The following is a 13,573-nucleotide window of genomic DNA, read 5'->3' as shown; positions in this document are numbered from 1 at the left end:
GCGTACAGTAGCCGGCTGAATCGATCACTGGATCGATCCGACTATTCCAATCGATCGATGGATCGATTGGGAGGCCTGATATTAGCTAGAAATCCTTAGTTAAATTCCTTGATCATTGGGGGATGTAATATATGTCATGAACAGCTAAGATTACACCCTTAGCACATGTAGAATAGAGAAATGACAATAGTTAAGTAAAATTTTAATTAGCCCAGCTTTCCGCACAGTATATTTTAGCATAACTGTAGCAATCGGCCTTACAGCCTAGTACCCAGAAGGTGGGTCGTTACACGGGCAAGTCAATGAAGCTGTCCACAATCAAAACCAGAGATAGAGAGGCCTAATGCTCTTCAGCAACTTCATTTTCAAATATATATTGAATTCTGGGACCAGAAACATAGATGAGCAAGCTGAGAAAGCATGACTAATGAAGTCGACGACATAGCCAGTGTAGAACATCAAATAAACACAGATCTGAATTATATAACTTCATCAACGTGCCTTTTACATCATCAAGCCAATTTCAAACTTCTGAATTACCTCTGTGTCTCATTATCCGATGCCTCTTAGCAGGCATTTGAGTGAAATAGGTAGGATCATGGGAAGTGCATATGTCGGGTACAAAAACAGCATCAGATACTGAATAATGTGGGATACTTTGCCAGCTGAGACCTGATGCGGTTGGTGGGGAAGGAATTTCAGGAACTCTGAATGGGATCTCAGGCACCAGCTGGCCCAAACATTCACCAGCGTCCACATCATCATCAGTGGTGCGATTAAGTGATGACCCTTCAGAGCTTCCTATCTTTCCACTGTCAGCCTGTCAAACAAGCAATGTTCATCAGCACATAAGAAAATGAAAATGCCTATCTCCTAGAGTACAAGAATGAGATCTGAAACACTTTTCTTTATGCCTCTTTGCAGGGCCTACCTTCGAAGAATTTTGCCCAGTGAAACCAAAAGTTTGGTTAAATTCAGAGAAGCCAAAGAACTCATCTAAAGGCCAATCCAATATGCTCCCAGGCATGGTAAATCCAGAGATTGGGGCTTTAGCTACCACTAAACCTTCATCCTCATGCATTTGGCTGGATACGACTCCATTAGTGTCCAGGGACGACATGGGCTTACTACTACTGGGCAGTTGTTTGGATTGTGGCTCTACAGGTTGTCCTGAAACATGCAATTGTGAGCCAGCAAGAGTAGCAGCAGCTGGTTCAGTGGGGTTAAGGCCTACTCGCACCCCTGTTAGTAAGAATCTCTGGTGAGCAGAAACATATGGGTTTACAGTGTGCACGGCAACATCACATTTCCTGCAAAGCAAGGCTCGATCTTCCAAACAAAAGAAGTAACCTGAAGCTTCCTGGAAAGACATAAATTTAGTAATAAGTGTTCAAGGTTCAAAGAGAAACAAGAATGAATACAGAGAGAGAACATATAAAGAAAGCAATAACTAAACACATTGACATACATTCGACGTTAAACAATTTTCTGTTCAGGCAAAGTGCGAATGACAAGGTTAATATTCTCCATATGACAAAAAGTACTCCAGATCTAAATCAAACTTTAAAACTAACTGATGCCTGATACGGTTAGTGATGGAGGGGCCCAAGAGGAAAGGATTAGAAAAGTCCAGGCTATGTGGCGGTCAAAAGTCACGAGGAGGTGGCGGTCAATAGTCATGGCGACTTGGTGATCAAAAAGGCAGGCAGACAGGGCAATCAGGGCTCAGCATAGGCAGAAGCGGGTTGGGAGCGGCAGAGCTGAGAGGAGTCAGCTCGATCCACAGGCCTGCAATAGAGGGCCCGGAAACACAGAGCACATAGGTCGGTCAGGGTCGGCAGAGCTAAGCGGAGTCAGCCCGAACCACAGACCTGCGGTTGAGGGCCAGGAAGTACAAAGTGCAGGATGCAAGTCGGTATCGGCAGAGCTAAGCAGAGGCCAAGAACTGGAAGTATAGGCCAATGGGTCGGAAGCGGCAGAGCTGATCAGAAGCAGCCCGAACCACAGACCTGCGGTTGAGGGCCAGGAAGTACAAAGTGCAGGACGCAAGGCGGTATCGAGGGCCCGGAAATACAGAGCACAGAGGCCGGTCGGAAGCGGCAGAGCTGATCAGAAGCAGCCCGAGCTACAGACCTGCGGTTGAGGGCCAGGAAGTACAAAGCGCAGGATGCAGGTTGAAGATCAGCGTAGCTATGTCTAGACAGTTAGGGCTGCAGGTCTGCGAGTGGGAGGCCTGGAAATGCGAACCACAGGTGCAGGCTGGTGCGGGGACACAATAAATCGGAGGAGCTAAGCAATACGGGAGCAGAGAATCTCAACGGTCCTTCAGGGATAATCATTACATACCAACAATGCTGGCGAAGGCGGAGGTTCCTGAAACGAAAATATGCCCTCATAGCCAGTAGTAGTCTGCCAGCTGTCTCTCACTACAGGACAAAACCCAAGTGCGAAGGCGGAGGTTCCTAAATAGAAAGATGCTCTCACAGCAAATAACAACGCGACAGGTGTACGGGACTAGCGGACAAAGCGGGGCGTCTAACGTTTTCTGACAGGAGGGCAGGTTCTGACAAGAGGACGCATAAAAGGGGAGAAAGCCCTCGTACGCAGGTACGCGCACACACTCTCTCGTTACTTCTTTCCACAACTGTTTTTCCCTTCTGCTTCTCTCTGTTCTTTCTGGGGAAAAAGGACCTGACTTGAGCGTCGGAGGGCCTGATCCGGGGACTTTTTCCCTGGGTTTCGGTCCCTAACGTGAGAGGGGAGATCGTCTGAGTGTGCGCAGGGTCCTGTAGCGGCGTCAGCCACCCGTGGGAGCTCAGACATCGCGCGACTTCCGTCAACCCTGGACTCCTCGACCGGCCTCTGTCCGACCCAGCCTCCGGACGGGATCAAATTTGGCGCCGTCTGTGGGAACACAAGGGCCTGTTCCGGAGCGTGAAGATGGAGGACTCCGGTCGAAGCTCTAGCCGGAGGATCAACGTGACTATGACTGCGGGGGAATACGAGCTTTTCAAGGAGGTTAGGAAGCAAGCCGCCTCCGAAAGACAAGGCACAGTTTCACGACCCCGCCTAGCCCCTGAGGCATCCAAAGAACTAGCTCCCGCTTCCGACAGGAGCTCAAAGAGGAAGCAGCCGGAAGAACTCCCGCGTGCTTCATTCCGAGAGCCCCGCCGCGATTATCATCGGTCCGGACCTCGCGGGCGTAGTCCAAAGAAGGAGGAGCCGCCAGCCTCAGTGGCGGAAAGCTCTCTACACCCGCCTCGGGATTCAGGAAAGGGGAAGGCCGTGATCCTGGCTGAAGACCTGCCCGAAGATCCTGACGATAAGGTACCTTTCTCTGACCAGATCTTAAAAGAAAGCTTGCCGAGGGGTTACCGAGCCCCAAACATTGGAGAATATGATGGGAGCAAGGACCCAGAAGAGCATCTGAGAAAGTTCAAGAACGCGGCTATATTGTATCAATATAGCGATGCCGTCAAATGCCGAGTCTTCCTGCACACTCTGTCTGGATCGGCGCAAAAGTGGTTCGATGGATTGCCCCCAGAATCCATCAGCCGCTTCAGGGACTTCAAAACGGCCTTCCTGCGTCGTTTCGCCAGCAGTCGTAAGTACCAAAAAACCGACCACTGTCTTTTTGCTCTCAAGCAGGAGTCAATCGAGCCCCTGCGAAGCTACATCAATCGATTCAGTCAAGTAGCCAACGACGTCCCCTCTGCCACCTCTGAGATACTGATGAGCGCCTTCTCCCACGGATTGCGAGAAGGGGAATTCTTCAGAGATCTCATCAAAAACCCCGCCCGGAGTTTTGACGACATGGTAGAGAAAGCCTCGTGCTACATCAAAGTGGAGGAAGCGCAGGCCGCCAGGCGGAAAGCCGAGAAGACGATGGCATCAGGCAACCGACCTGAAAGAAGAGCACCCCAACCACCCCAGCCCTTCCAGCGCATTCAGCCAAGGCCTGCCCCCCAGCCCGCGCAGGGAGCCAGACCAGCCCGCGAGTCGCCGCCATACAAGCGCCTGTGCCCGACCAAGGGAGCATCATATTGCACATATCATCGGTCCCAGGCACGATCTCAAAGAATCGCCCACCCGCCTGGATTCCAAGCGAGTCATGAGCAAGGCTTGCCTCCCGGGCGCCAAATACAGAGAATGGAGGAAGAACGCCGCACTTGACATGCTCAGCCCACCGACCTAGGGCCCATCTAGCTGTCGCCTGCCAAGACCGAGGAGAAGCCGAGAACTTGATAATCGGGCAACGTGCAGGTCGAGATCGGTATGATCTCGGAGGGCCCACCGACGGGACTCATGGGCTCGTAAAGCACATGGCCGGCGACTATATGTGGGGCTGGGATGCAGCCACCGGCGCATCCGTCCCCGCCCCCAGGCCCCAAGACTTGGAGGGTTTAGAGCGCCCACGACGACCCTCATAATCCCGTTATTGCTAATAGCCGAGTGGCTCGGGTCTTTGTGGATACCGGGAGCTCGGTCAACATTTTATTCAGGGCTGCATTTGAGGAGATGCAGATCGACGCCGTTGAGCTCCACCGTACCACTTCCTTGTACGGGTTCACAGGTAATGAAGTCAAGCCCATGGGTCAGATCAAGCTGGCCATTTCCATGGGCACTGAGCCATTGGTGCGCACGCGGAGGAGCACTTTCATTGTGGTGGATTCACCTTCTTCCTACAACGTTATCCTGGGAAGGCCAGCCCTGCATGAGTTCCGGGCTGCCGTTTCCACGTTTCACCAGAAGATCAAGTTCCCGGTCGGCGAGCAGGTCGGGGAGGTCAAGGGGGAGCAGAAAGCGTCTCGTAGCTGCTACATAGACATGGTCCGAGTAGAGGTCGCGCAGGGAACAGGGCTGATCAGCGAAAGTTAGGAAGGCAGGGGTTGGCGACCAGGAGAGCTGCTCACTCGAAGTAGCTAGGCAAGCATCTCGGTGGAGACAGCCCCCGGACCGGTTCATTAACCACACCAGCATGCAAAGGCACGCGAAGCTCCCACAAGCTAGAAGAGCGTTGCGTACCCAGGGCCGAATAAGGTTCATGTTCCCTCTCTCCCGCCCACATCCTATACTATGCGTGATATGCTTGCAGGAAGACGAGGGACACGGCAGAGCTAATGCAAAACTGGCAAACAACGCCCGGCCCGGTAGAAGCAATTAAGGCGGTTCGGGTGGGGCAAATGGAGGATGAAGAGAGCATCACATGTGTTACGGGCGAGGAGGGTCCAGCGGGTCTCGGACCAGCGCCATCGCCACCGGTCTCGGACCGGAGTGTCATTACTGGTCTCGGACCAGCGCCATCGCCACCGGTCTCGGACCGGAGTACCCAGACTCTCGCCCTAGTGCGAGTTATAAGTGAGCTCTGCTCTCACGCCCAACGACCTTCTTAGGTCGGCTCCCATGCGAGAATTAAAAGTGAGCCCTGCGCTCACGCCCAACGACCTTTTAGGTCGGTAGTCTGCAACCCGGTCGAGTTATAAGTGAGCTCGCTCACGCCCAACGACCTTTTAGGCCGGTCCCATGCGAGAATCAAAAGTGAGCCATGTGCTCACGCCCAACGACCTTTAGGTCGGTTGTCCCAGACTCGCCCCAAGGCGAGTTATAAGTGAGCTCGCTCACGCCCAACGACCTTTTAGGTCGGCTCCCATGCGAGATTAAAAGTGAGCCCTGTCACGCCCAACGACACCTTTAGGTCGGAGTCCTGCACTCGCCCGGCGAGTTATAAGTGAGATCCGTCCTCACGCCCAACGACCTTCTTAGGTCGGCCCCGCTGAGAATTAAAAGTGAGCCCCGCACACGCCCATACCACAGGTCGGTGGTCCCAAACTCTCGCCCAAGGTCGAGTTATAAGTGAGCTTCCTCTCCCAACGACCTTCTTAGGTCGGCTCCCATGCGAGAATTAAAAGTGAGCCCCGCGCTCACGCCCAACGACCTTTTAGGTCGGTAGTCCCAGACTCTCGCCCCAGTGCGAGTTATAAGTGAGCTCTGTCCTCACGCCCAACGACCTTCTTAGGTCGGCTCCCATGCGAGAATCAAAAGTGAGCTCTGTCCTCACGACCAACGACCTTTCAGGTCGGCCCCATGCGGGAATCAAAAATCAGCCCCTCTGCGAAAATCATAAGCGAACTCGGTGCATATGCCTAACTACCTTTCCGAGAGATGTGCCTCACCTTGAGCAGAGCGTTTTCCATAATCAGGTCAGCTATATTTGGATTTATTTTATGCAAATTGCAAATATGCAGCAAACACGCAGGGCAAGGGGTGTGAAAGGCCATCTACCCTTCTCCTACAGCGCCAATATTAACTACAAAATCAGGTTTTACACGTTCATCTCAGTTGCAGTTTTCAAGCACTACATTGACTTTATTATCCGAAATACATGCATGAAAAGAAATCATGAAGCGACTCTAGGCTCTTACCCAAGGGCCAATTTCTAAAAATATGTTTGCTAGATGAAAATTGAGCAGGAGAAGCTGGGCCAAAAGGGGACGGATCGACGAGCGTAGCAACGCCGTTCAGCAAGGGAGGGATACAGCCTAGGCCACAAGCAGAAGCGCCGTTTGGCAAAGGAGCCACTGAGACAACTATTCCCCAGGCCAGCTTTTACTCGTGGAAAGAATTGGCCCGGGGGAATGAACACTTCCGCGGGAAGACCTGTCGGGGGATTCGGGAGCGTTCACAGCTTGAGCCAGCTCCGCGCGCAAAGATCTGATGACCGCTTGCTGCTGAGTGATAGTACGTTGCTTATCCTCAAGGCCTGCGCGGAGGAGGGAGAGCGCTTGTTCATGCTCTTGACGCAACTGTTCCTGGATACCGAGTTGACGCTGCAGGCTAGCCTGGCACTGCTCCTTCCTCGTCCTCTCCACATCCACGCAGTACTTCGCAAGGCGGTACTCGTCTTCCATGGAACGCAGAGCAGCTACCTGGCGATCTCGATCCTGAGACACGCGATTCAGCTCACGCACTTTTGAGACAAGTAGCGTGGTGAGTTCGTTTACCATCACTCGGGAGGGTGGTTGGTCAACTTCCTGAGAAGGAGGAGGAGAATGCATCGTGTGGAGGAGCGGTTGGCGGAACGCAGGAAAGACAGCGTAAAAAAGAAGCGATAGCACGGAGAAGCAACCTTAAGGCTCCTTATAAAGAGGAATGGCAGCTGAATCCAAGCAACTAAGTGGGCGCGGCGCCCCAAGCGGCTGGCGACACAGTAAAGGAGGCATGATATCCCAAGCAACGTGACACAAAAGCTGATGCGTGACGCAGGAAGCAAGGTGCGCAGAGATATGCTGAGATAATAGAGATACGCTGAGGTAGATACACAGAGATCTGCTGAAATCACAAAGATAGGCCGAAGTCACAGAAATGTGCAGAGGTCTAGTCAGTCAGACTGTCGTCCTCCTTCGACTAGACTTGTGGGGGAGGCTTGTGATACGGTTAGTGATGGAGGGGCCCAAGAGGAAAGGATTAGAAAAGTCCAAGCTATGTGGCGGTCAAAAGTCAGGAGGAGGTGGCGGTCAATAGTCATGGCGACTTGGCGGTCAAAAAGGCAGGCAGGCGCTCGTGGGGCTCGATAGCGTGTTGGGAGCGGCAGAGTGAGAGGAGTCACCGATCCACAGTCTGCAGAGAGGGCCGGAAACACAAAGCACATAGGTCGGTCGTGGCCTGCAGGCCGAGCGGAGTCACCAACCATGACTGCGGTTGAGGCCGAAGTACAAAGATGCAAGTCGGTGTCAGCGGAGCTAAGCAGAGGCCAAGAACCGAAGTATAGGCCAATGGGCTCAAGCTGGCAGGCGGCAGCTGCAACCACAGACCGCGGTTGAGGCCGTGAAGTCAAAGTGCGGGACGCAAGGCGGTATCAGCTAAGCAAGCGAGGCCAAGAACCGAAGTATAGGCCAATGGGTTGAAAGCGGCAGAGCTGATCAGAAGAGACCTGCGGTTGAGGGCAGGAAGTACAAAGCGCAGGATGCAGTCAAGATCGTAGCTATGTCTAGACTTAGGGCTGCAGGTCTGCGAGTGGGTGGCACGGAAATGCGAACCACAGGTGCAGGCTGGTGCGGGGACACAATGGATCGAAGCAATACGGAGCGAGAATCTCAACGGTCCTTCGTGGATAATCATTACATACCAACGATGCGGGCGAGGTTCCTAAACGAAAAGATGCCCTCATAGCGTAGTAGCCTCTGCCAGCTGTCTCTCACTACAGGACAAAACCCAAGTGCAAGGCGGAGGTTCCTAAGCAAAGATGCTCACAAAGAAATGACAGCTTGACGGCTCTAGCGGGAATAATGGGGCGTCGCTCGGCTGGAGGCGAGTTCGCAAGAGGACGCTAAAGGGAGAAAGCCCTCGTACGCAGGTACGCGCACACACTCTCTCGTCACTTCTTTCCACAACTGTTTTTCCCTTCTGCTTCTCTCTGTTCTTTCTGGGAAAAAAGGACCTGACTTGAGCGTCGGAGGGCTTGATCCGGGGACTTTTTCCCTGGGTTTCGGTCCCTAACGTGAGAGGGGAGATCGTCTGAGTGTGCGCAGGGTCCTGTAGCGGCGTCAGCCACCCGTGGGGAGCCTGCATCGCCCGCGACTTCCCGTCAACGCCCAGTCCACCGCGACCGGCCTCTGTCCGACTCAGCCTCCGGACGGGATCAATGCCCATTATTTTTTTCCACTCCCCTAAAAATATTCCTATGTTTCTTGCTAATGGAAATATGGAATGCATTCAAGGGAGAATTGGGACTTGCCAATTTCAACTCTAGCTATTACGACTCTCCATAGTAACACAGTTACAAAATTGATCATCAATAGAAATTTTAAGTTTTTAAAAGACTATGTTTTTAATTTTTAAGAGTTACTAAAAGTTTATTATATTTTTTAGAGATAAATTTGACCCATTTCAAAGTTTATTATAATTTTTAGAGATAAGTTAGGCCTTCTAAAAACAAATTGATCTTCTTTTGAGTTTGAGACATATAGAAGGAATTAGAATCTCATGTAATATTCATCTTTTAGTTACTAATATTTTCCTCTAGAAGAGTTGGAGTTCTTATTATGGTGTGTTTTTTTTTATAATGCATCATGTAATCAATTTGAGTACCCTTATTTTAGGGGGGAAATATCGGGCTTCCAATCAAAACTAATTCTGCAATTACAAAGAATATTTTGTTGCACTGCTTCACATCATCTAATCACTGCATCTAATATGAATTTCTCCATCTTTCAGACTTCAAAAGAGAAAAGCAACATAGAATTAAGCTTCAATATTACATAAAACTCAACCTTACACTTCATTTCTATATAGCTTATCTCAGGATTCTCTTTTAAGGATCACTAAAAAAACCTTAATTGATTGAAGATTCTCTAAATGATTCCGAGTAATATGTGTAATTAATAGATCATTTTAGAAAGATATATACTGGAAGCTTTTGAGCCTAACACAGGCCTTGAATAAAGACCTTGACAACAACTTCAAAACACCCTTCTGTAGACAATATAATGATTCCAAGGGAATCCATTTTATTTGGCATCATGATAAAATTATAATTTTAAAATATATATACAGGCAATATGTGGGTGAAACAACACAGTTCATTTGTGGTCAGTAGTTAAATACTTGATCTATATATATATTTTTTTTTGAGAAAACAAATGTAAGGATAAAAAATTACTATCTATCTCAGGATACGTTAAGTTAATAAATTTAACCAATCAATGTAAAAACTTAAATATATCATTAAACATGTATGATTGATCACCTTAATATATCCTTAATTAAAAAAAATATTTGTACATGAAGCAAAGCAACTAATAAAAGTTAAGACTCATGCTAGTGTGCACATAGATGAGGTTGAAGATGTCTCGATTGTTATCCTATAGGAAAAGAATGTACCTTTTCCAGCCTACTTTTACAACCGAGTATTTGCATTAAGCTTGTGTGATACATGAGGAATGTTCCATACTTTCAATGAAGGAAGATCCTTAATTTTGGAGAATGACTTTGAAGTTATGATCTGATTAGATCGTTGATATAAGGGAGACGAAGGAAAGACTCATAAAGTTACATATTTGAAGCTCCATCATTTATGTTATCATTTTACCTCCACTCTCATATATCTTCCATCCAAGTGAGTGAACCCCTAATAGAGGTCAAGGGTATCAGTGAACCACTCTCAATTTACCTAGAGAAGCACAACACATCTAGAAACAAATGGCGCTTTTCCTCTATGTTGATTAAGTTCAACGGGATAGCATAAGGCAACTAGAGTTCTGCAAGTGGCTCATAATAGGCATATTCACATGATAGCAAGGTTAAAAAGAAGCGTACATTGTTTTGAGTGACTTGTGGTAAGCAAATCCACATGATAGCAAGATTATAGAACGACATGTCTCATCACAATACATCCCAAGGATAAATGATATTAATAGAGCATGTAAAATGTTCATGTATAGAATAAAATTCATCTAAATATAGATGAAGATATAGTAGGACATTGATCCCAATGACATAAGAGGATTCACAACACATATGTAAACAAATGGCACTTTTTCCTCTAAGCTGATTAAGTTGGTCTGGATAGCATAAGGCAACTAAAGTTCTGCAAGTGGCTCATAATAGGCATATTCATATGATAGCAAGGTCACCAAGAAGCCTACATTGTTTTGAGGGACTCGTGGTAAGTAAATTCACATGATAGCAAGATAATAGAAACGCATGTCTCATCACAATACATCCCAAGGATAAATGATATTAATAGAGCATGTAGAATGTTCTTGTATAGGATAATATTAAGTTAAATAATAAATGAAGATATAATAGAGCATTGAATCCAATGGCATAGGAGGATCTATATAGCTGATCTCACTTAATTAAAAGATTGGTTATTGTTATATGTAGAAGGTTCAGGTGGCATAATGCATCCCAAGACACAAAATGAGCACTTGCATATTTGTCAATTATTGGAAATACAATCAGAGTCCCACATTGAAAAGATATAGAAAAAATCATGGGTTTGAAAGGATGAAAATATCTCCATTGGTATAACACATTTTAGGTAGAGTCCAAAAATAAAATCATGAGGATTTAGACCCAAAGTGAACAATATCATACAATTGTAGAGATATGTGAATACCTTATGGACATAATAAATAGTATCATGGTCTAGACCGAATACCAATGGGGTAGCCTTGAACGAAGTTGAGGAGAGGCCCAAAGTAGGTCAAGAGTGACCGGATGCTTGAGGGGAGACCCGAAATAGGTCAAATGTAACTGGATGCTTATGCAGAGGCCCGGAGCAAGTCAAAAGCGACTGAATACTTGTGGGGAGGTCAAAAAAGTCAAGAGTAACCGGATAAGGATGCTTGCAGAGGCTTGGAACAGGTCAAGAGTGACCGGATGCTTATGCCGAGACCCGTAGCAGGTTACAAGTGACCAGATACGGATATTTGAAAGGAGGCGTCAGAGCAGATAAAGAATAATCGAATGCTTGCGTAAAGGCCCGTAACATGACAAGAGTGACCGGATGTTTGCAGAGAGGCCCATAGCAAGTCAAGAGTGACCAGATGCTTGCAGAGAGACCCGGAGCAAGTCAAGAGTGACTGGATACTTGCGGCGAGTCCCGGACCATGAGAATAATGATGATCCTTCATTTAAGAGAAGGATTGTTGAGAATAAAATCAAAGTCCCATATTAAAAGAGTACAATCAAAGTCCCAAATTGAAAAATCATGGATTTAAAAGGGATGAAGACATCTCCATTGATATGAGATCTTTTGGGTAGACCCCAAAAATAAAACTACGAGAGTTTAGGTCTAAAATGGACAATATCATACTATTATTATGTAGATATGTGAATTCCTTTTGAACACAACATCAATTAAATAGGATAGATCTAGGGGATATTCCTCCACGAATGAGTAGCATCATTAATCGAATTAGTTGTATATGTGCTCGACCGAGGTGGAGTCAAGAACATGGATGAGGTGACTTAAGCATGTGCAGTAGTGGAGCAGGCTAAGACGAGTGGAACACTTATGAAGTATCGCCTTTGAAGTCCAACAGGACACTTGCAAAATTTTAAGAAATTTTAAGCAGAAAAGTGGGAATTTAGCTCCAGTAGTTTAACCTAAAAGGCTCGAGCTACATACCAACCAAGCGCAAGAATGGCCCGATATACAGAATATCTATAAATCAGCAGAAGGTAGGGTACCTGGCAGATGTCGCACTTGGGAACGCCGCGGGAGGAAGAGGCGCCGCCTCCGCCGGCCCCATCGGAGAGCAGCGGCACCCTCTGGTGCTTGCCCGCGAGCTTGTTGGCCGCGTGGACCCTCTCATCGCAGGCCCGGCAGAGCGCCGCCTCATCCGCGCAGCAGAGCACCGCCGCCTCCACCGCCCCGCACGCATTACACTGGATCTTCATCCCTCCCCTCCCCCGATCAATCCACCGAACCTTCGCTATCCCTCGAGAGATTTCGGACAAGAAAGACGAGCAAAGATTGTGGACGGCGAAGAAAAGGGCATCAACAACTCAATGACTTTATAATTTCTCGAAAAGAATTCTTCAATTTAGGGATTTCTACAGAAGCCGTCGCGTCGCTCCCGCTCCAACCTCGGCCGCTACAAATATCTGCCCGGGGAAACGTTCCGTTGTCCCTCGACACAGAAATCCTTATCGTGCTCTGCGAATTCCCATTGGTAGAGAAGGCGATAAGGTCGAGAAGCTACCGACTTCCAGGCCGACCCACGGCGGTCGACATGGCTGGCGGGTTGGATCCGACAGCGACGTAGATAGAGAATCTCGTGCAACGTAGAGAGAGAATCTCGTGCCACACGGTTCCGAACGGGAAGGCGGCCCCTGCGTGGACGACCGATGACCACCGTCCACGATCGGACGACGGATGACCACCGTCCACGATCGGACGGCTGAGATTATCGGGAGCTAAATCTTTTGTCTCAGCGAAAGGTCTGGAGGCTGCCCCATCTGCGTGGAATGGAATCTGGCCTCACGTTAACAATGCTATTAGATTTAGCTTAAAGTACGTGTTAGATTCTTTTAGAATTTGTGCCACGGGCCACGGAAGCTGAATCTTGCGGGGAGAGTTTAATGCGATAAGAAACCGATTGAAGGCGACTCGTGTCTCATTATTTTCTTTCTTTGTTGTTATTTTTCAGCGTGGAATCATCGATCAGATATTTTACAGGAGATTTGCTTAGATGGAGCTAGATTTGACGGCCCACTTTGAGAAGATTGATAAGAGATATTTTGTCAGATAATTGATTTGTTCCACTTGTACGGTATGATATGGATTAGATTTAGTATTGTCTAACTGGAGTAGTTTTCTCAGACGAGTCTAATGATTAACGTAGGAGGTGTTGTCATCATAAGATTTGGGATTCGAATCTCGACAAAGTCGAATTAAATATCTCCCTTATGTGTTAATCACTATTCTAAAGGTTAGTAGCCGTCCGTGATTTACCTCCTCCGTGTTGGACCTGGGACATGTTGACGGAAACGCTGGGAGCGAGTGTATTCACATTTTACCACCATGGTCTAACTGGAGTAGACAACCTCTTGTAATATAAAAAAA

General features: G+C 48.1%; 1 protein-coding gene across 1 annotated transcript; it reads right to left on the bottom strand.

The window, feature by feature from the left end:
- Positions 1 to 331: 331 nt before the first annotated feature.
- Positions 332 to 12,765, bottom strand: LOC122041167 (B-box zinc finger protein 22-like). Its single transcript, XM_042600768.1, has 3 exons — positions 12,196 to 12,765; positions 932 to 1,360; positions 332 to 820 (listed from the first exon to the last, which is right to left on the bottom strand). The coding sequence occupies exons 1-3, from the start codon at positions 12,403 to 12,405 to the stop codon at positions 524 to 526; spliced, it is 936 nt and encodes a 311-aa protein (XP_042456702.1). The 5' UTR covers positions 12,406 to 12,765; the 3' UTR covers positions 332 to 523.
- Between the last annotated feature and the right edge of the window lie 808 nt (positions 12,766 to 13,573).

This window comes from Zingiber officinale, chromosome 2A, assembly GCF_018446385.1.
Source record: "Zingiber officinale cultivar Zhangliang chromosome 2A, Zo_v1.1, whole genome shotgun sequence".
Taxonomy (NCBI): domain Eukaryota; kingdom Viridiplantae; phylum Streptophyta; class Magnoliopsida; order Zingiberales; family Zingiberaceae; genus Zingiber; species Zingiber officinale.
The sequence above is the reverse complement of the archived record's forward strand: the minus strand, read 5'-3'. Positions and strand labels throughout refer to the sequence as shown.

Coding starts and splice junctions, on each gene's coding strand:
- LOC122041167 (XM_042600768.1), bottom strand. CDS start 12,405: ATGAAGATCCAGTGTAATGCGTGCGGGGCGGTGGAGGCGGCGGTGCTC. Junction 1,361..12,195: donor CCAAGTGCGACATCTGCCAG/GTACCCTACCTT, acceptor ATGTCTTTCCAG/GAAGCTTCAGGTTACTTCTT. Junction 821..931: donor CTGGGCAAAATTCTTCGAAG/GTAGGCCCTGCA, acceptor CTTGTTTGACAG/GCTGACAGTGGAAAGATAGG.